The sequence below is a fragment of the Acanthisitta chloris genome, unplaced genomic scaffold (genome assembly GCF_000695815.1).
Source record: "Acanthisitta chloris isolate BGI_N310 unplaced genomic scaffold, ASM69581v1 scaffold22390, whole genome shotgun sequence".
Lineage (NCBI taxonomy): Eukaryota > Metazoa > Chordata > Aves > Passeriformes > Acanthisittidae > Acanthisitta > Acanthisitta chloris.
In genome coordinates this window covers 8,937-30,626 of record NW_008651404.1, presented here as the reverse complement: position 1 = coordinate 30,626, position 21,690 = coordinate 8,937, and the positions used below count along the sequence as shown (strand labels likewise).

Below are 21,690 nucleotides of genomic sequence, written 5' to 3'. Positions count from 1 at the left end.
AGGTGGAGGATCCTCTGTGCATCCAGAGCTGCAATAAAGGGGATGCCTGTTCTTGAGACTGCAGGAGTGTTAAGGAGTTTTACTCCTGATTTCAGTAGACAGGGATGATGAGGGACACCCCACAGGGCTTAGAGGGGGAGACCCATGCCCTCTCCCCCCTGACAGTCACACCAGTGCCCAGAAAGGAGCCAAGGGCAATACCACCCAAATCCCTGACTGCTAACTCCCTGTTTTTCATTTTCAGGGTGCAGCAGCAGCAGCTGGAGAAGCCCATGGAACCCTGACCCACACACCACGTGGTCCCACCCAAGCAAGGTGATGTTCTTACCACATGGATGACATCAGCTCCTGGAAATAAAAAAATTAGGGATTGTACAGTCAAGTTTCTTTCATACAAGTCACACTCATATACAAGTGACATCATGGTCCATGACCAGGTGTTGGAGTCACCATCCCTGGAGGTTAAGGAGGGACTGGACATGGCACTTAGTGCCAAGGTCTGGTTGACATGGTGTTGTTAGATCACAGGTTGGACTTGACAATCTCAGAGGTCTTATCCAACCTGACTGATCCTGTGATTATTCAGTCTTCGTAATTTTGCCTCCAGCTGCTATCAGAAGGGACATAAAGTCAACAACCTGATCTGATGCACAAAAAGATAAGTCAATGACAACAGGAACCTTAAAAAACCTCCAAAAATCCTAATCTGCTTCTCTGTCTCTGCCTAAGAAGTACTTAGGAATAACCAGGAACACAGCCCAAGTGTTTACATTTTGGTGTAATTTATTGGCACAAAAATATTCAAATACAACATGGCATCTAAACATGGCTACTCTGTTGTATTTTGTGCATTGTTTTTAATATGTTTAACTCATAAATCATAACTTTATCTTCACCCTCAAGTTTAATTACCATTATTTTCTGTTTCAAGTTATGACCAGTTCTCCCCCCCTTCTGCCTCCTATGCCAAGCCCTAACTTCCCCTAGTTATATCCCAACACTTCTTTTTTTTAGCCCCAACACTGTGGGAAGCTCCCAAGTGGTATTTATTTGTACCCTGCAGTCAGTTTGCCATGCATCACTCTGCACAGAGGCACCAGACTTGGCTCAGCTCAAGGTCTTCCAATGTCAGATGTGCTCCGAGATCCTGGTTGGGAACACAACTCCTGCACTAGTTTGATGAGCAGATAGACAGTTTCCAATTTTGGGGCAAGAATCAAGTTTGAAAACAAGGTACAGGATGAAACAATGGTAAAATTCTGCTTGTCTGTCTTTCCAGTTATCCAGCTCACCCCCAAACCTCTGTGAAGCCTCCTGACAGCACATTGAGCTCACTGCAGCCACATCAACAGGAATGACCAGGCAGTAATTCATCTGCAAGTGCCTCAGTTACATTGCAAAGTAAGTCAAAACCCGTATATAGTTATTTCCAATGGATCACCAGTTCCCCAAAGACCAAGTGGAACCAAGGACATCTGTGGTACAATCAGTCTTCACTGTCCTGGAAACCCAAATCAAGTGTTGTGTTTCAAACAGTTTGTGTGTTTTGTTTCTCCAACAGCAGCTATACATTGGCTTAAACCAACTTTTAATATACAATAACTCTTTTCATTTACATCTCAAAATATTTGACAAAGGCTGTATATTTCAGTCCGACGTTCAGTTTGTGTCTGGAGAAGAGCAGGTTTGGAGTGCAAAAGCCTCCAGAATAAAAGGCTGTGGATACTTTGGAATCTTCTGTTACCAGAAAGGACACCTGAGGAAGATAAAGACATTGTTGTAATGCTGACTTGCATGTAGTTTCACAAAGGCAATGCTCAGAGGGACTGAGATTCTATACTAACTAGGCAGCATTTTAGCACAGAAGAGTTGCCAGGGGATCCCTATGCTTCCTTATCATTTTAAAACACTAGCAGAGATCTGTTTCCTTAAGCATAGTCCAAAGTTAGCCAACTTTGAGACAGTAAATCATCTTTGTCTACTTTAGAACATGTGGTTCTATACTATAACTGAAATCAGTGACCACCACACTCCTTATTTCAAACACTTAAGAGGTTCTACAATCCCTGTCACTATTTGTAACAACACCTTTCCTAGGGGATTGTCTCTGGGATCACTGTCACAGGCCTGCAAAATCTTGCAATATGTGGTAAGGCTCACTCAAGTGACACTCTCTTTAGCAGTTCCCTGCTCAGACTATTCCAGCAGAGCTTTTCCAGGTTATCTGAGGGACAAACTCACCATCCAATGTAGCACTGGCACAGGTTCTCGTGAGAAGTCGCTTGCTTGATGAGCAATTCTACTTGTGTGGGGACATCCAGGGTTTCGTCGTGAGAGAAGTCTCGGCCTTGGAAATTAAAGGGTGAAAAACCCCATAAATGGAAGTCACAAATCCTATAACATAATCTGCTTCTGGGTGGCAAGTTCAGGACTGACAGGGCTTTTAACAACCCTTCCCTCACAGAACAGAAAATGCAAACTTTTCCAAACATGGAGAGCCTCTAAAGGCATACAGAGCCCCAAACTCTGTTCTCCCTATTATTATGGTTTGCTGTTATAAATGTCTCTGTTATTATGGTTTCTTCCTTTTATCTTCTCGAAGTAATAGAGAAACCAACAGGAAATAACTTCCCAGTAGCTGGAATCCTAATCCCTTCAAGTGCATTATTTGGCAGGTGGGGGATTGTTTCTTACCAACTGTAAGAGCATCAAATTTCACAACTAAATGTTACAAACTGCAAACCCAGGACAGTGGAACTTCAACTTGCACTAACAAACTAAAACATGCAAAATATGAAGTCTGTGCAGCTACAAACACCTCTGTACTTTTCAAATCAGGCTCACTGGTATCTGAATGAGGCATCAGTACAGACCAGAACAGGAAAATGGCCTCATCCACTTAGAGTATGTGAAACCTGATTAACAGAAAGTACAAAAACTAGAAGTATCACAGTAGTATGATACAAGTATCAAGCAGTGCTGGTCCATCTCATCAGATTTCATGTCTATCTTGTATAAAACCTGCTCACCAGTGAGCTTATCTCGAACCCTGTTGATGATCTGAATTGCCTTCTTGTTTAGAGCTTCTGGTTTCACCAGACCATCTCCTACTGAGAGACAGAAACAGGAAAGAGAATTAGGACTTCACCTGAACAACAAAACCATTTGTAAAATCATTTAGATCTGCCCTTCCCAAATAGCACTTTGAGAGCAAACCTAGACACATTTTCTATCCCCTTTTTGTTGGAGTTGAGAACACAGGGAATTATATTCCTCATTTATGCTGATGAGGAACTGTATCTGCTCAATCTCATGCAACTGTAATTGGATCATGATGAAATGTTCTGATCCAAGAACATTTCCTGTATTAGTATAGGAACACCCCTGAAACTTACTGAAGGAATGGATGGATTCAGGCACTGTGGTCCCAGTTTTTTTATGGGCTGTCTCACCCAATTCCACACTGTCCAACATTTCTATTGAAAAAACATGAAAACAAAAGCATAAACGAAGCTGAAAAGCAGAGAGAATAATATTCTTCTAGAAACACTAACAAAACTGTCAACCTGCTCATTTGAAAATTATATTTGACTGACATCCACCACCTTGTGCACTCACCTACTGACTGACTGGCTGAGTAGGAGTCTGTCCTCGTTCGTGAGCGCTTATTGCCCTTCGTGTTTGCTGCAAGAAAATAAGGGGTTAAAAGGCATGAACTGCAGTTTCAGAGTTTCAGAGCAAATTTGCCCACAAACAACACAGATTTGGCTGCCTCTGTCCTTCTCCAGATATTGTACCACCCGAAAATAGCTTTCAATCTCCAATACAAAACCAACCTGAACAGTTTTGCATGTAGCTGAGTTCTGTGTCTGTGATTAAGGCCAAAAGGGTTTTAACCACTGCTGCAACCTCACGTTACAATACTTAAACATCAGATTGTCTTCAAACAGACATTGCCATTCAGGCCTCTGGTTGCTGTCACTGTTTTATCAGAACACTTACTGTCCATCAGCCTCCAGTTCAATAAGGGATCATAGACAAAGGCTTCCAGCACAGCCATGACACTGTCCTTGTGTTCACGCAGCACCTCCATCACCGTGTGACAGGTGATTCTGTAGTTGCCATCCAGGCCTGTCACCTTTGGAAGAGAAAGAAGGGAATCCCCAGTGCAACTCCAACCCTAACATTCAGGAGCAGGAAGTGGCTTTGAGCTGGAATTCACTATGCTTTGCTCAGTAAAAAAACAAGACAGATGTTCATTACAAACTAAGCTCTTCTGCCATTCAGATCATCTTTGTGAAGTACCGTGTGACTGTGTCTGGTGGACACAAACAGCTGTTTGAAATGAGGAAACTAAGGAAGGTCTAAGAAATGGGAAGAATTTCAGGTTATTTTTGTTTTTCCAACTAAAGTGTTGCTTACCACTGTAATATACAGCAAAGATCACAGGAGATATTTTAACTTGCAGAAAATACAGCTGAGATGTTAACACCTTTGGATCTTAAGAGGTGGAGATGTTTAGCCACAACAGAAAATACAGGAAAAAGTGAGAAATGTGTGCCAACTTCCCTGGGAACAATCTCCTCCAAACCAAAGGGGAGATGCTTACCTCCATAGCATTTGTCAGCATCCTTGTTAACCTAAAGGGAATCTTCTCAGGGAACTTTTCTCTTGTCATTGCAACCTAAACACATGATGAGGGAGAATTAGGAAATTAATGGCTAACTTACTCTTTAAAGTCTAATAAGAATTGGGATTTTTTTGCTACAATCTGGAAGATTGTATTCCAAATAGGAAATAAAGTCACAGCTTTATGTTCCACAGTTTTCACAAAGTTTTGGGAGAAGCTACACAATCAACTTGATATCAACTGGAAAGCTCCAGCATGTGCCCAGCTGCTGGTTTCAGGCAACAAAGACTATCAGCAGTTTAAATTGCTCCAAGAAATTTCATAGAAGTGATGTCAGCACTTCTTTGCTGTCCCAGTGGTCAGCTAAGCCCCAAGACACACCTCTGGAGATAAAGTATCTGTCCTTTCCATCTTGCCTGCAGGTAGTCAAGCTCCAAAGAGAGCCAAGGGCTTTGCCCAGGATCAGGCCCCAAGGTCAGACCGGCCTGATGTACAGATTAGTTTCTGTTCCACTGGCAAATGTGAAATTATTGAAAATTTCACATCCAAACACAAAGATTTACCTCAAAACAGTCCCCGAAGTCGATATGCAGGATCTTTCCACTCAGCCTGTCCAGCATCAGGTTGGAGGGATGTCTGTGATGAAGGAGTGGGAGTAAAAACAGAGTGACAGACCATTACAAAACCCCAAAGTAAATCACAGCAGCTCCAGTCTGAACTGGTATTTATCTTCATGAACAACAAGGGCTAGTGACAGCTTCCTTGTCCGAGGTCTGCAATCTCAGGATGAACTGAACAGCTTCCTGACAGTGCATGTCACATTAGTGTTGTAATTACCTATCAGGAGCTAGAGATCCTCTCACCTTGGAAGATAAACAACCTCTTGGAGCAGAACCATCAGCACATTTCTTGGGTATAAACATTTGTTTTGCAGTTAGGATAAATTTTTCTACTTGTTTTATGCTTTTTTTAGGTTTTTCAGTATAGAAAAATGTCATTAATTATGGTACAGGTGAAGTAATGCAAATTGGTTTATGATCTGAAGAGAAGAAAACCAATTCAGAGTAGGAAAACCACAGTGCTGAATTCATACTGTCTTGTTCCAATTCTGTTTTAATTCACTTTCTGAATGTTTGTAATCTCATTATAAAGACCTTTAAGTTCAGGAATAAGAGCTTTTGTTATGAAAACATTTGAGAGATTAGCTGGTTTTGCATTACACTTTAAATCTAAAATGCATTGGCTTGCAAAGGATTTTGGAAGTGATGTTTACAGAATGGATGGAGAAAGATTTCCCCATTCTGTGAGTGAAAGGAAAGGACAAAACTAGGACTTGTGGTCCTTGATGTAATTCTGCATGTACTCATCTCAAAAGGGAAGAAAGTCTTATTGTGCTCAAGATACAAAAGCCCCACAGGTCATGCCTGCAGAGCTGAAAATAGCAGCACAATTAGGACCTGAAAGATGGCATCCCCCCAGCTCAGCAAGAACCACAATGGAAGACCTTATCACGACAACAGATCCAAGCAAGGAATGGATAAGCCTTCACAGTCTGTGCATTTAAATAAAAGAAACCTTTACAGCTCCACTTACCTGTCCCCAAGGCCCAGAATGTACCCAACCATCGACATCACAGCTAGGGAACGAGTGTAGTTGGTTCTTCTGTCAAACCACACCTGCAAGTGGAGACAAAACAGAAAAAGCCAGATAGGCATGTGGAATGTTTCAGATTATACTTTAACTTACACAATAGCCACTTGCACTTTGCACAAAGCAGAACTGTGATATGCTTAGGATCAGTACACTCCATAATCCTGAGGGGGTTTGAACACCCTGTGCCCTGAAATACACACTTGAATTCCAGTTTTATTATTGTTGGTGCTTATTTATTATTGTTTTCTTCTGCCTTTATTTATTAACTTTAGTATCACCCCTCAGGACTAAGCCCCAAAGCACTGGATGTTACCCAGACACACAGAATAGTGAAGTCACTGGGAAATTTTGGGACAGAACTGGGGTTAAATGTGAGATGTTTCTTGCTGAGGGACTAGATGATCTGTAAGGTCCATTCCAACCCCTAAATTCTATGATTCTACAGAGAAGCTAATTCCACATTCTGCTGATTGCCAAACAAAAGCCATTACATGTGCTGAACTCACCTCTGAGCTTGGACTTTTCAGCCATAGCAGTTTGGCAAGGTCATCCCCAGCTGTGTTATTGACAGCATGTTCAAACACTTCTACCTTCTGCATCAGAGTCAGGTGGTCATAATCTGGAGCCATCTGTAATTGAGAAAAGTGACACTCCGCAACTCAAAAAAGCCACCTCTAGGAATCTCTGCTTGTACTATTTAATTACAATACTGCAAAGGCAAGGATGTTTGAAAGCCCATTATCCAAGTAAGTGTTCTGGGCTGGCACACACTTTCCTTTTTGGCAGGGAATTCCAAATTTTCTAGTCATGCTCAGTTTCTCCAGTCTGTCTAATTTTGGCCCTGTTGCTTGGACACCACGTTAGGAATGCCAGCAGCACGGCACCATGTGTGAGGCACATCCTCGTCATGCAAACTTCCAAACACATTTCAGTCACCAGATGGCAACAACATGTGGCCACTGCTAAAACTGGAAAGGTGAAACAAATAAACATACAGCAAACTTGACCTCTTGGAGGCATTTTATAACTCTGCACTGGTATTTTTGTATTTGGGATCGGTACCAGCAACAATCAGAAGAGGCAGAGGATGAAACTGTGCATCATTATCCTTCATGAAGACAGTGGAGTCCTAAAACAATGCACCAAGACCTGTGGCAGGTTTGCCCCTTACCCTCAGCATGATGCGATGTTCGATGTTGAGGAGGATCTTCTTCTTCTCCCTGTAGTCTCGGATGAGTGCGTGCAGCGTGTCACAGTGGGGCACCCAACCAATCAGGCCTGAATTCGTAGACAGTGGAATTACAGCATATCTCTGGATGCTGTGGGAAAAATAATGGGAGAATCAGAGCTCAAATTGTTGTATGATGTGAATTATTGCATTTTGAGATGCTTAGAACAACTACTGCTAAACCTGGTTCTGATCCAGTAACTCTTCACGAGTTACTCTGCTTGTCTGCTTTTCAAACAGACCCCAGACATGCATTAGCACAGACTGTGCCAGGAAATCTGCAGCCATGCTCCAAGGTTTCCACTGAAAGGCTCCTTCCAGAAGGAACATGTATGTCACCCACCATGATTTGTTATTTGCATGTAATATTTGGTATAGATATATATGGTATATATATATTATATATATATATTTGGTTGATATATATATATGACTAATCACAACACATACCTGAGGTTTTTACGAAGGGAAGTTGGGTCATTTGCCAGAAGTGTGTTGACCAATCCAAAAAGCTGCATCACTCTTTCATCTTGGCGAAGGTCTTCATGACCTTTCAGAAGGAATACAAACTCATGCCCATTGCTTCCTGCAGAAGAATTAATGCACAGAAGTTTACTCTTGTTGAACAAACACACAAGAGTAAATACAGCTGCACCCAAGAACTGGCAAGCGTGGCAGTCAGACTGACCAGACCACTAAAAGATACTGATACTAAAAGATACAAAGGAAAGGTTGGAGAGGTTTTACCAAGGAAATATGCAGTTTGACCTACAAGCACCAACTGTTTAAACACTGGAATAGCTAAGTGACAAGTGCTGTGTCTCACCCATTAGTGTCAACTTCCTGGGCCTCTGCTTGGAGGTGATGACCTGCAGGGAGGGCGCGATGGACTGAATCCGTATGATGGGCTGGTTGGGATCGTACGTCCCTGGCACTGCCAACTCCAGGTCCCGGCACATCAGGAGTTTTGGTGACACATACTGTAGTTCCAAGGAAGTGAGCTGCCAAAACCAAAAGAAATGCAATTCCTTAGAATTCTACTGAAATCTCTCTGAAGAATTCATGCTGTGAGGGACGTGGAACAGTTCAGTTAGCGACCAATACTTCAGGTGCTTGCAGGAAGTGCTGCATCAACACCAAACCTGCAGTGAATCCTATGCAGGTACTTCCAAAATACTGAATCTGAATGCTCTGAATGACCAGAAAACACGAAACAAGGATTGGTATTGACAACTTGCACTGCAAGACCAACAAGAGAGTTGAATCTCTCCACTCACCTGAGGCAGCTGCTTCGAGATGCGCCGGAACACATGGTAATAGAGATCCCAAGCCTGAGTTAGGTCTTTGACATTTCCTGATTTCATGTACTTCCTGCACCACTCCTGAGCTTCCATTAGATCTCTGCCATAGGCCTAGAGAGGAAGAAAAATAGAAGAAAACCATTTCAACAGACTATAGTGGAACAATTGTAGAGCATTTAACATCTACAAAGAGCATCAGTCTCTCTTCAAATTGCATCACAAACACTTGAACTCATGTTTTTATACCATATCAGAATTACAGATCCAGAAATTCCTGGATCCAAGACCTGCATCAAGTTTATTAGACAACATTGCTCACAAATAGACTCCATGAGAGGAGGCAATAGAGTGAATAGAATCACACTTGTATATAGGCTCACAGACTCAAATTAATTCCTAGGGCTTGGGAGAGGTCATTTCTGCTACCTGTGCTAGTTCTTACTGTGAAGCAAAGCAGAATAATTCACTGTAGAGCAGGTGTATGTTTCCCAGCCCCTATCAGCCACCCAGCTGATACAGGACTGCAGGGCAATCTGTACTAGTCATTAGAAGTGACACAGATCTGAGGGTAAACCTCACTAATGAAATCTGCAACTAACACAGTGAGTCCCAAGGGATTCACCCTTTGTGTCAGATTGCAAAGGTTCCTGTCACTCATTTAGGGCTGTCCTGCAGAACGTTCTGCTCTTGGCCCTTTGCTGATACCTGATTGAAGGATGTCTCCTTTAAAGTCTGAGGCCCACGCTCCATCATTGCATGAAGTGGTTCCAGCACCTCAAACATTCCCTTCACGTTTCTTTCTCCAAAATACAGACGAGATGCTTCTTCCAGCCCTTCGTGCCACATCTCATGCCACAGGATGGCCACACGAATTAGCTCTTCACTCACCTGTTTTAGGGCAGGAAAACAGATTCAACGCCTAAAGAAAAACCCTGTGACCATATCCTGACTTCCAAAAGCAAAACTCCTTCCTTCCCTAACCCTGTGAAATAGTCGTTGCTGCAGCCAGAGGGAGCCACAAGAACTAACACAGGGATGTTGTAGTGTTTCTGCAAGAAGCTGAGCAGGCTTTTCTCACCTTACTTGTTGCCTTTGAAATTCTCTCTATATTTGTGCAGCTTGGCCTGAAAACATTGCTTTTCATTTATCCATAAAAACCTTCATCACATGAATTAAATTACTCTTTCCATGTTATGCTCACTCAGTAAGTTTTGTTTCCACTTTTCATTATGCAAAAACATCTCTTTATGGAACAATGATTTTTCATTTATTTCTTCTCTAAATTTATTCACAGACACAAAAACTCCTTGTGTGAATGTGATTCTTAAATCAAAGCATTTTCTTGAAATCACACTAATACTGTCACTCCTACCAAATACCCCAAATTAATTGTGCTTGAACAAAATTAACAATTAATAGAATTATAGAATCATAGAATTTAGGGGTTGGAATGGACCTTACAGATCATCCAGCCCCAACCCCTGCCCTGGGCAGGGACACCTCACTAGATCAGGTTGCTCAAGGCTCCTCCAGCCTGGCCTTGAACACCACCAGGGTCCAGGCTGAACAGCCCCAACTCCCTCAGCCTGTCCATCTAGGAGAGATGCTCCAGTGCTCTTAGCAACCTCGTGGCCTCCTCTGGACTTCCTCCAACAGTTCCATGTCCTTCTTGTGCTGAGGACACCAGAACTGCATGCAGAATTCCAGGTGAGGTCTCATGAGAACAGTCACTTTGTCTCGTTACACCTGTGGTACATCCACTCCTGAAGCATAACACACCACAGCACACTGAGCACTCACCATCATTGCCTGCTGCACCAGAGTGTTGCTGTGCTCACACATGTTTTTCAGGATCTTATTGGCAGCATTGTGCCGAGCAGTGGTTGTAGATTTAGAGGCCACAGTCAAAGGATAGATCAAAGCCTGCAAGGGACAGCAACCCATAATATGTTAGAACCACACAGAAGGGCTACATAAATGGAAAGATTAGCAAAGCTTTAACAAGCAGCAGTGTTAGGGCTAGACAGGGGAAAGCAAGATTGCTTGTGGAAAGAGGTGAGAGGAATTTGCTATTCAAAGTCTTCCAACCCAAAAGGTTTACGAGGCTTTAATTCACTAAGTAGAATGACTTTGAGAGCCTGAATCAAACTGGAAGAACAACAATAGGTTTAAGATTTTTGTGATATTCCACACTGGAAAGAAATTCAGGTAAGAAGCTCTTAGCAGTCACTCAATGAGATTTAAGGTGATTTGCAGTACCCACTACTCTATCAGACAGAAGGAACTTCCCCTGCTGCATGGCTCATCCACCTCTTCCCACTGCTATGTGAACAGTGCTGAGGTGAAAGCAGCAGCAGCAGCAACAGTCCCCTCCTCACTGTCACCACTTGCTGTGACTTCTGTGCAGGCACCTGGACTAGGTGAAATGGAACACAGGAAATACTTAACTGGCATCAGGGAATTCCTCCTCTGAGCCAGCACTTACCTGGGGGTGGTACCGACCAATGTCTGTGAGGAGCTGATGAATGAGACGTCCTACCAGAGGCCGAGGGGTGTCAATCCTGGCAATGAGCTGAGGGATAACCTAGGGTAAAGATAAGTCAAATAACCATCCCTGTCATTTCATGTGTTCAGTGCACAAGCTGTTCTGCCCCCTGCTAGAGGCCTCACAGTCTCTAAAGGCGACAGAGAGGACAGCCACTCATTTTTGAGATGGTCAGAGGACAACACAAAGTTCCAAACAGTGTCACAAATGTGATCTCACTGAGCTGTTAAACAAGTATTCTGAGCTAGACTGCTACAGGATCCTCTTATGGAAAGAGTAAGATGTGTCTTGAAGATCTGTCTTGTGTTCCTTACCTGCAGCCAAGTGTCTATTTGGATTGCCTTGACTCCTTCTACCAAAGCCTCATTCACATCAGGCCAGTGACCATAGTCAAACCACAGAGTAAGGACTCTGAAAAAAAGAAATACTTTTCTTAGGAATGAAACAAGAAAACCCCAAAACATTCCAGCCGAATGCCTTCAGACTAATTTACAAGTGACTCTCCTTCCCAGAACCCACGGATAACAGGGATAATCCACCTAACAAAAGTTAGCTTGGACTGGAGCATTCACTTAATTTAGCCATAACAAAAGAAAGCAGAAACATGTTCTATCTAACCTCAATCCATGTGCCCTTCTCAGCTGGATTTCATTTACTATGTGCTGCATTATGTACCTCAGAGTGTCTTGGAGGTTGTTTCCTCGAGACAGAGAGATGGACCGGAAGAAACCCTGGACAGCAGGGACTGTGTACATCAAGAGGGTCTTGGATAAATCCTTTGGGAACGAAAATTGCTGCGTTAGTTCTACATAAGCACATCAGTCCACATGAATCCTAAACTCAGCAAGAGGAAAGAAATATGTGGAAACAGGCCTAATGCACATTGTCATTGACTTCTGCTCATACTCCTCACTGGGCATGTTTCTCCTAGAATTCATGTTTTGCTTGACATACACAGACAGAGCCAGCAGCCACAAGCCAGGTATGCACAGCAGCACGTTCCCCACCATAACACTGTCCTGTGTCTAGGCAGTAAGAACCAATCTCTCCACACAAGCAGGGCAGAAGGTACCTCAGTGACTTTCTTCTGCACTGGGGATGGGATGGGGCTGTTCTCCGTGCTCTCTGCATCGCTCTCGCTGTTGCTGCCCTCGGTGTTGGCACTGGTGATGCTGGCTCCGCTGGCGTGACGCAGCTTCTTCTTCTCATCTCTGGCCTGGTTTTGGTGTTTGTAGTGAAGCACTGCTTCAAAGTTCATCACTGCCCAAGCATGCCAGGCCTGCCAACAGGAGAGACCAGAAGCCAGATGAATCCTTTCTGCAACCTGCACTCTGTAGTTGTTAGAGAGAATCCAACCTTTCTGCATCTGCAGACAACAGCAGTAATACCCTGCAGACAACACAATGCTTTGACTTCTCTAATTGCCTGTAATTTTAACTGTCTTGTTATCTTAAATAACATCATGGTGAGTTCTTGGCCAGGAGCTCCCTGATAAAGGTTAAGGCAAAGGAGCTTTGTAGCAAAAACTAGATGATATCCACATACATCATAAATTTTCAAAGGCTAAAATGAAGGTCAGTATGTTAGGACTAACAGAAATACAGGAGAATTCTGCCCCAGAGAAGATCTGGCACCACGTGTCAACTGAAATCTCACAACCCTGAATCAAAGGCTCTTTGGAGAATCAACAACAAGGCTACTTTCCTCATTCAAGTATACTGAGAGAGAACAAGTCAATTTTTTCCATTTATACTATCCTTTCTCCTTCACTGTTACCCTTCAGGGGAAAAAGTACCAAAAGCAAGTATAGAAACTGAATTGTGGCCCAGTTTTACCAACAAGATGAAATTCTAAACAACAATCTCATGGTTGCCTTGGGCTGCTTTCTCTGGATGGGTTTTTTTTTAAATCCTATTGGCAGTAACAAGGCAGAGAGTTATAGGAAATCTTCCTATGAACATCTTCCTTTCCTGAAATAAGGGATGTGATCAGATTCACTGCTCTCCTGCAGTGGTTCCTGGGAGCTCTCTCCCTTACTGACCTTGTACCAGTTGCGATCATGCTCTGTGGCAGCACTGTAGTACTGCAGCACTTTGGGGATGGTGCTCTCGTTGATGCCTTGCAGGTTCAGCTGCCACTCACCCAGCTTCAGGAAACACCTGGTTAAGCAAAGGGATTATTGATTCAGAACCTAGAATGAAAACAAAGCCTCTGGATTAAGAGGCAAACTTCTTATCTGGAGCCTGAAAGACATTCTCCTGCAGGCTGGGAGTGTATGTGTTAACCTCTAAGGTTCAAAACACCTCCATCCTGTTTGTGGGGTGGAACTAACTAGATTGAGGTTTCATTTAGGGGGAAAGGTGAGGGTCAAACTTTCTTCCTCATCGAGTTATAAAATAAATAGAAGAAGTAGCTAAGAGGAACATCGAACGACTTAATCAGTGCTGATAAAACACACACAGCATATGTGCTGGCAAGATGTGCTGATCAGCATATGAACAAACCTTCTGGAGGGAACACCATGACAGACAGTGCAAACACAGAGGAACTGTTCTTCCCCCCAGCCAGAACCCCATTAAGTCATTCCTGCCCACAGGAAAGGAAAAACAACATATTTTTACTGCAGCAGGGTGGGGTTGTGAGGGTTTGTGCAAAACTTAATACTCTGCTCCCTCAGCAGGCTTTAAATGCCACAGTCACACAGATGTTCTGTCTGTATTGTGGGTTTTCCAGAAAGAATTGTGCAAGACAAATATTGTGTGCAACACATCACTAATTTCTCTTCCATGATAGCCACTGAAAAAAATAAGACAGTACTGTTACCAACTTCCCATCTCATAAAAGCAGCTTGAGTGCATGGCTCCCTTTAAAAAAACATCAAGCCTTCAACAGAAAGCACTATGCAATTTGTTCTTTAAACTGAAAAAACCCAGATCTGGCACCTCCAGATCCAGAGAGGAAATGGAGATTATAAAATGTGTATTTAATGCAGCAATGTTTTAATAGGCCATCACATGCTGGGCACCACTGCCCAGAGCACTGCTGCTGTGTGTGGCAGTGTGTGCCTTAGCACAGATGTGCCAGGAGTGTGGGAAGTGTTTCTTTCCTAGCGACTGGATCTCCTGAAAACCAAAGAAACAGCCACGCTGAGAGCTCTGCCTTCTGCCAGTGAGCCACAGTGCTGGAAAAATACAGCCAGCCACCAGCAGCAAACACAACTCCTTTAGGCTGATGTGTCACAGCAACATCTGCTGAAAATCATGAGAGATAAAATGGGATACCAAATCAGCTACATGAGAAATCCCCTGTACCTTTAACCAAAGGATTAAATGATCAGTGTCATGATCAGTGTACCAGGTCAGGGGTTGCTCAGGGAGGTGGTGGAGTCACCATCCCTGGAGGTGTCTAAGAGGTGTTTGGATCTGGCTGTGGGTGATGTGGTTTAGTGGTTAGTGGCAGTGCTGGTGGATGGTTGGACTTGATGATCTTAAAGGTCTCTTCCAACCTTGATGATTCTATGGAATGTGCCATCTGCAGGGACTCTGCAAGCTCAGTACAGAGCTAAAGGGTGTCCCAGGACCCAGTGCTGACCGTGCCATGAGCTTGTGGAGCTCCTGCTTGTGCTGCTGGTCCTCGGTGGCGATGGCGTGTTGGGCTTGCTGCTGCATGGTCTGCACAAAGTGCTGCATGTGCTGGAACGCGTCGATCTGCAACGGCACGATGGACACGGGGTGAAACACAGCTTCACGAGGGAGGAAAACAACATGGAAGTGAATTTTCACTGAAAAAACCAGCTTTGTTTTCTTGCAAAGCTTTTCAGCCGTGTACATCCCTCTAAAATCAGTTTATACTTTCAATCTGCAGCAGCAAATAAATGAAGAGGTTAGAGGATCTTGATGTCTCTGAAACTGCTACACTGAAAACAAATCACTGCATCAATACACACCTCTTGTCATCCAGACAGTCAAAGGCATGAGTGACCATAACACAATCTAACACTGCTCTGATGTGCAAGAGCTCAACTCTGGCCGAGCGACAAGGTCACCTGTACAGGGAGAAAGCTGCAGCAGCAGAGCACGTCCTGTTACTGCCCATGCTGAGTGAGGTTCTAGTTCTCTAGTACAGCTGAGATGCACAGCAGAGACAACAATCAAACCAATGTTCACAGCTCACACACTGTATCCCACCAGGACAATATCTAACAGACAGGATCACAAATCCAGAGGAGCCTGTCTATAATATCATATGGCCTGGATTTAAAAAAGACCATTTGAGAAAATAATGCCTGAAAGAAAACTTGCAGCTTCCTGATTTTCCCTCCTAACCCCTTAGCTTTGGCTGGGCTTAAAGCACACACCATGGGACGTTAACTTTGAGTTGTTTCAACAAATTAAAGTCTAGATTTCCCCTAAGGTTATTTAAGAAGCACAAATGTGCATTGCTCCTTTGCCAGAAGATTACATAAGGCAGCAGTGCTAAAGCAACTTGCACCACCAAATTCTGAGGGAAAAAATCTTTTTGAAATTCCTTGGTAGGAGTTCTGGGGTGAGAAATTAAAGATTTAAGGAAGACGTATGCATGCTTCACTGGAAGGAATGAAGAGGAAATCTTTGCAAGGTCATTTCAGGTCAGAAACTGCAGAAGGTGCTATTAGAAGCCCAATTGACTTCTGTCCATCTACAGGAATGAGCTGCTTCAGAGTGAGACAAGAATCACCTGAGCCAAAATGCCTCATCTATCCCATTCAAACCTCAGAGTGCACAAGTGAGTTGTGAGGAAAAAAGGGTATTAGCCCAGAGAGAAATAAAAGAAAGTATCAGACTATTAATATTAACATGAGACATTTCCCAGGTGACAGAGACAGTTGGTTAGAAGGGGCTGAGGGGAAATAACAACCTTATAAATAGTTATACTAGACATCCACTGAAAACACAGAAATATAGTCAGTTGTGTCCCTCTCAGAGCCAGACACACCCAGCAATCTGCCCCTCAGTTTCCATCAATATTGAAAACTGATCACCATAAACTGACAGGCAGAGAAATTCAGACTGAAAGCAGCAAGTTCTCTGCACCAGCTGAATTCCTAAGTGTGAATGCAGCCTTGTTGTGGGACATGGCTGGAGGATGCAGCTGCTGGCAAAGGCCCTTGGTAGAAGAAATGGAACAGGGCTTACTTAGCCATCTTTGTATTTGCTGTTTAAGAAAAGTGCAAGTGCTGGGGGTTGGTTTCCATTTAGATGCCACTGGTTTTTCCTGCTGGATTTGGCAAGGGCCAACATGGCAGTAAGGAAAATATGTTAGGTCAACAAAGCAACCTTGAACTGCTCAGCTAGAAAAAATGGTCACTTCCTACCACACCAGCCTACCTCAGCAGCTCATTCATTAGGATACCAAACCAAGTGAACACTCAGCAGCTCATTCATTAGGATACCAAATCAAGTGAACACAGTTATATAACCACACACTAGGTGTAAATATGCATTATTATCTGGTTTTGGTATAATTTCCCCCCCCATCTTTATGGGCTCCACATATTCTGGCATCAGTTAATTTTAGATACATTCTCTTCTCCCACCCCCACAATCTTTGTGCCTTCTCTCACTCTGCTTCCCAACACTGCACGAGTGTCCTGCATCTTGTCCATCTATTTACCACAGTTCAGACACAGAGTCCCCTCACAGGGGCAGGCAGAGAAGACCTATATACTTCTGGGCTCATTTACTGAAGGAAGTAAGAGACCATCACACTGCTCCAAAGCACCAAGAGAACAGAGCCTCATCAGCAGCTCCTTCTGCTTCTTAAATTCAAACGAAGAATAGTTAGGTCATGGCAATGTTCCCATAGCAATGGCTCTGCTCCAGTGCTGGCAATCCCAAAGGCAAGAAAAATAAAAAAAGATGTAGCAGAATATGAGGATAAATGGAGGCTTTAATGTATATTAAAAAAAAGATAACTTATCCAGTCTGGAGCTTATTGGATTTGATTATGTAAATTCTCCCTGTGTTGCAATGTCAAAAACATTCACCCTGAGCTCTCTGGAGCCAAATTGTTCCCATGACAAAACCCTATGTACTTTTCAGCTGTCTTTCAGTTAGAAATCTTCAATAATGTCCTTAATAAAAGTCAGTTCTGCTCAGCAGCTAAGTACAAACTGTTCGGGATACTTTCCTAAAACTGGCAATAAAACACCCTGAGTTCCTCCTCTCAGCATGTAACCCTGACGAAAGGAACAGTGTGGAGACAGACCTGGCACTCACAAGGGGAGGAAAAGTCAAGTACCAAGAACAGAAGAGCTACTATTGACCATTCATCTTGGTTGCATCCCTTGGGTACCTGACATTGCTTTAGCAAAAATAATCTTTCCATGTACGAAAGAAAATCAGGGCCAGACTTGCTCTGCCAATACAGTGATTTAAAGAGGGAAAAAAGCTTCGGAATAACAATAAGGAAAGTGATTAGTTACTGTCTTTTAGGTGAGCAAAAATAGAACCTTCAGCTTTGCCTTTGCTCTGTGGGGATCATGCAGAGCTAAGACACATGGCACTGTCCAAGGCCTGAGCAGTGAACAGAGCTCTGTGTTCTCCTGTACCTTACGGGCACTCTTCCACATGTGCTTCATGTATGCATAAGTCACTTGGGGATGAACTGTTGGCAGAGGGTGATCCAGCTGTCGAGATGGGTCTACTCCCAAGAGCAGGACAAGGGTCTTATGGGCCAAAGCCTGGAGAAAGTTGCAAAGAGACACAGCAGGTTAAAACAAGCTCATTCTTAACTCCATCTCACATTGCTTCAGAATTGCCCATCGCTAAAAGATACATCCAACCCTCCAGATAAAACACAGCAAGCTTCCTACCACTCCCTGGAGTCATGAGAATACCACATGATAGACCATATGTCTTCATTTGGATCAGAGCACTAGATTCTCATTTGAGAAGCCAGTAGAGAGTGTGAAGTCTCTGTTTCAAGTACTTTTGGTGATAAATCTTGTGGTGAATGTTAAAACAGGACTGTAATGTTCAGTGATAACAAGATCACATCCCACATTTGCCTCTCTGCTTTAGGAGAGAGTCATTATTAACAATTACCAGTGCTGCATAAGAATTTCCAGTTATAGCCTGCAATAAAAACTTGGCTCCCAGGCTCTCAGGTATTAATACCAGCCCCACAAAAATAATCTTGGCTATAAGCATGAACTCTGTGCTGGTTACAATTTTAGCGTTTCAACAATTTCTGGCTAGTTTCTTCCTCAGAGGAGAGCCCTTCCCACTTGGGCAAGGAGGGCATTTGGAGACACTCAAGGCTGCAGCAACATGGCAAAGCCTGAAATCAGCCTGAAAACCCATGGTAGAGGACAGAGCCTGACAATGCTCACCAGCCTCCCACTCTTGCCACACAGACTGGCATATTTGAGCCAAGTTCTCATGTCCTCGTGGGGATTCACAACGAGAGATCTGACCATCAGTATCCTTTGCCAGTCTTCCACGATTCGCTGACAGCCCTGAGAGAAAGGCAGAGTTGTTAGTGTTTGGTCTCTAATGTACTCCCCAGAGCCTTAACTCAGAACCTGAAGGGACTTTGGCCCAGATGGAGAGACTTCCATAGCCATGATCCCAGCAGAGTGACATTAGGAACTAGCTGGCTATTTCTTTAACATGTGTGTGAAGAAGGCTCAGTCCTTGCCTCTCACCCTCTGCAGCCACAGCTCAGTGTTTGCAGCTAACAATAACCTCCAACGGAAAAAGGAGAGAAGCAAAAATGCATCCAAAAATAAGGAAAACTCTTTGTACAATTCCAAAAATGAGTCGAGAGTTTTATAACCCTTCTCAACCTAGTTTTAAAGCCTATTTTTGGTTTCAACAGTGACAAATCTCAATATGGAGATGGTAGAAACCCAAATGGTTGCACAGATATTTTTGTTATTGTCCTTTTCCCTCTCCTTGCATGTGTTGCTTCTGGAGGCTGGCACCACTGAGGGCACATTCTGCCAGAAACTGCAGCTCCAACTGCTCTGCTGCTTGTGCAAGCATTGTCTGGTTCTTGTCTGTCTGAAGGGAGAGGCACAACAACACTGTCAGTCGGAGCAGGATGAGTATTCCAAATGTTCAAGGATGCTGCAGAGGAGGAGAACTGTGGAAGGGACAGTAACACCACATACATCAGTGGTCAAGTACCTCAGGGTAACAGTGATGCTCTGAAGTTTGCATTCACCCAGAGACTCCTCAGTGGTGAGGTAAACAAAAGAATTCCCAATGGCAGCAAGCACCCTAGCACCAAAGCATCTCTTCTTTCCCTTTTCCTTTTTCCCCCAAAATTGAGGGCTGGGAAGTTAAGCAAAGCTTGTTCTCTAACATTCAAATCAACCTCATCCAATAGGCATTTAAACATTATTAAAAAGCAGCTATAAAATGTGCAAGAACTGTATGTACTCCTTTCAGGACTATAAAAAGCTCTATTCAGACATGACACTTCCTGTCACTCTCAGTTTCTCCACCCCAGTGGAATGGTCCTGAGCTTTTCCAGACAGGAATGTTAGATGGGAGGCTAAAAGCTTTGCCACAGTTTCCCAAACAGCTAAAAAATACGCAGTAGTCACAGCCTCTCATAAGGTGGCAGATTATAGCAGTGCCAATGAAGAACTCTGCACAGAGAAAAATGCTTCCTCCAGACACCATTTTACCCGAGTAATGCCTTTTTTCCCCTCCTTCCCTTGCAGTATTCCTCTATGTACTGCTCCATCTGAGAACGTTCCCTTTCCCTGTAGGGAACAGCCTCAAAATATTTGGCTGATTTCAGTCTTCAGAGGTGCTTTGGATTTTTGCTGTTTAGGGTAAGAAAGGCACAAACGTCTTCTTCTATACAGGAAAAGCAGCATTGCTAAAGGTCTCTTCTAAAAGGTCAAGGCTAATAATAGAATCATTTAGATTGGAAAAGACCTTTAAGATCATCGAGTCCAACCATAAACCTAATGCTGCCAATTCCAAGGCACGTCCCTAGGTGCTACCAGTGGATTGGAAATGTTCTTGTAAGAGGTCCAAAAGGAACAGCACAATCTTTTCTTTTACAAGTGTGTGAATTCTCTGTCCAGTTTTCCAGCACGGTGAGAGAACTCACTTCTCAAACTGCAGCCAGCCAGGTAAAAAGTTCAAACCAGCTTGATCCAAACCAGTATTTCCAGATGCAATCCAACACCAAGATAAGCAGCCTTGGGGATGTTACTAGTGTTTCTCCCTCCGCACACATCTATTTCAAGGCTTAAATCACCCTTTAAAGTGTCATATCAGCAGAGACCTCAGGAACATGAAGCAAAAACCAAAACCCCAAGCAACCAGGACGAACACAAAGGAAACAGCGAGCACACAGCCACGTGAGCTTGTGTGGGATAGGGGCATGGAAGGATTTGCTGAGCCACCACACTGACTCAAAAGGAAGCTGTTCATGCCATCAGCATCTCCATCCCTGATCTTGACATAGCTGTACCTGCAGCCTTTCCCACCAGATCTGGCGGATGATCTCACGGCGCTCTGGTACAAGTTTGTACTGGATAACCTCTTCCAGCTCTGACAGCATCTGGCAGGACACCATAGCCTGGAGGAAACAATCACATTCCATCCCAATCACTACAGAACAAATCTATGATTAAGGAACAGTGTTTTGGCATCAAAATCTTAAGTACATTTGTTGCCTAACAGGTAAAGGACTGAATGCTATACATTGGTATAGATGATCTACTGGTTCAAACATCCCTAAATGTCAGTTCTTATTTCTTTCGAGGGGGTGGAGCTCACTTCACTGTTTAGTGTGGCCCAAAGCTGCTCCTGCAAAGCTGTATTTCTTACCTGACAAAAGCCATTTAGCTTGTGGGCCTGTATAGGTCTTGTGTTTGATACAGTCACTACTCAGAAGTTTCACACAACTTTTAGAGACAGAGTGAAGCAGCAATAAGGGCAATGAAGGCTGAGAGCAACACTTACCCCATAAGCTCTACTGTAGCTCTCTCCTGCCATGGCAGTCAGCTCAGCATCTAGCAGGTCTCTGGCTTTGTCAATGCACTGAAACAGAATGAGATTGGGGCAAAGGGGATGTGTTTTATCTACAGTCAACTGTTGAAACTGTCATTCAACCATTCCACCCCATGGTCAAAGCTGGAGTTGTTCCCACTCTCCAACAAGAACCTGGAAAGGATCTTATCAATACAAAGAATTGACAGGAAAACAGTGTCCAGGGAAGGTACTGGGGAAGCCAAAGGGGCTTTGCTCATCACCTGCACAGTTTGAAGTTTGTCTTCCTACCAGATCTTGCAGTATTTCTAACCCTACTGTCATTGCGGAAATCA

The 21,690-nt window shown here is 43.5% G+C and overlaps 1 protein-coding gene across 1 annotated transcript in view; it reads right to left on the bottom strand.

Moving 5' to 3' along the window:
• Positions 1-763: 763 nt before the first annotated feature.
• Positions 764-21,690, bottom strand: part of LOC103800848 (serine/threonine-protein kinase mTOR-like) — a gene marked incomplete at its 5' end in the record, with an annotated part of 27,830 nt that continues 6,903 nt past the window's right edge. The window contains 26 exons of the mRNA XM_009073242.1: positions 764-1,756; positions 2,242-2,347; positions 3,030-3,110; positions 3,396-3,476; positions 3,619-3,684; positions 4,003-4,138; positions 4,610-4,684; positions 5,194-5,266; positions 6,224-6,306; positions 6,790-6,912; positions 7,455-7,602; positions 7,962-8,097; positions 8,338-8,512; positions 8,789-8,923; positions 9,518-9,700; positions 10,613-10,735; positions 11,298-11,396; positions 11,672-11,768; positions 12,033-12,133; positions 12,430-12,636; positions 13,399-13,516; positions 14,949-15,064; positions 17,947-18,078; positions 18,730-18,855; positions 20,835-20,942; positions 21,329-21,406. Coding sequence (XP_009071490.1) covers positions 1,741-1,756; positions 2,242-2,347; positions 3,030-3,110; positions 3,396-3,476; positions 3,619-3,684; positions 4,003-4,138; positions 4,610-4,684; positions 5,194-5,266; positions 6,224-6,306; positions 6,790-6,912; positions 7,455-7,602; positions 7,962-8,097; positions 8,338-8,512; positions 8,789-8,923; positions 9,518-9,700; positions 10,613-10,735; positions 11,298-11,396; positions 11,672-11,768; positions 12,033-12,133; positions 12,430-12,636; positions 13,399-13,516; positions 14,949-15,064; positions 17,947-18,078; positions 18,730-18,855; positions 20,835-20,942; positions 21,329-21,406 — 2,922 coding nt within the window. The remainder of the gene's footprint in view (positions 1,757-2,241; positions 2,348-3,029; positions 3,111-3,395; positions 3,477-3,618; positions 3,685-4,002; positions 4,139-4,609; positions 4,685-5,193; positions 5,267-6,223; positions 6,307-6,789; positions 6,913-7,454; positions 7,603-7,961; positions 8,098-8,337; positions 8,513-8,788; positions 8,924-9,517; positions 9,701-10,612; positions 10,736-11,297; positions 11,397-11,671; positions 11,769-12,032; positions 12,134-12,429; positions 12,637-13,398; positions 13,517-14,948; positions 15,065-17,946; positions 18,079-18,729; positions 18,856-20,834; positions 20,943-21,328; positions 21,407-21,690) is intronic.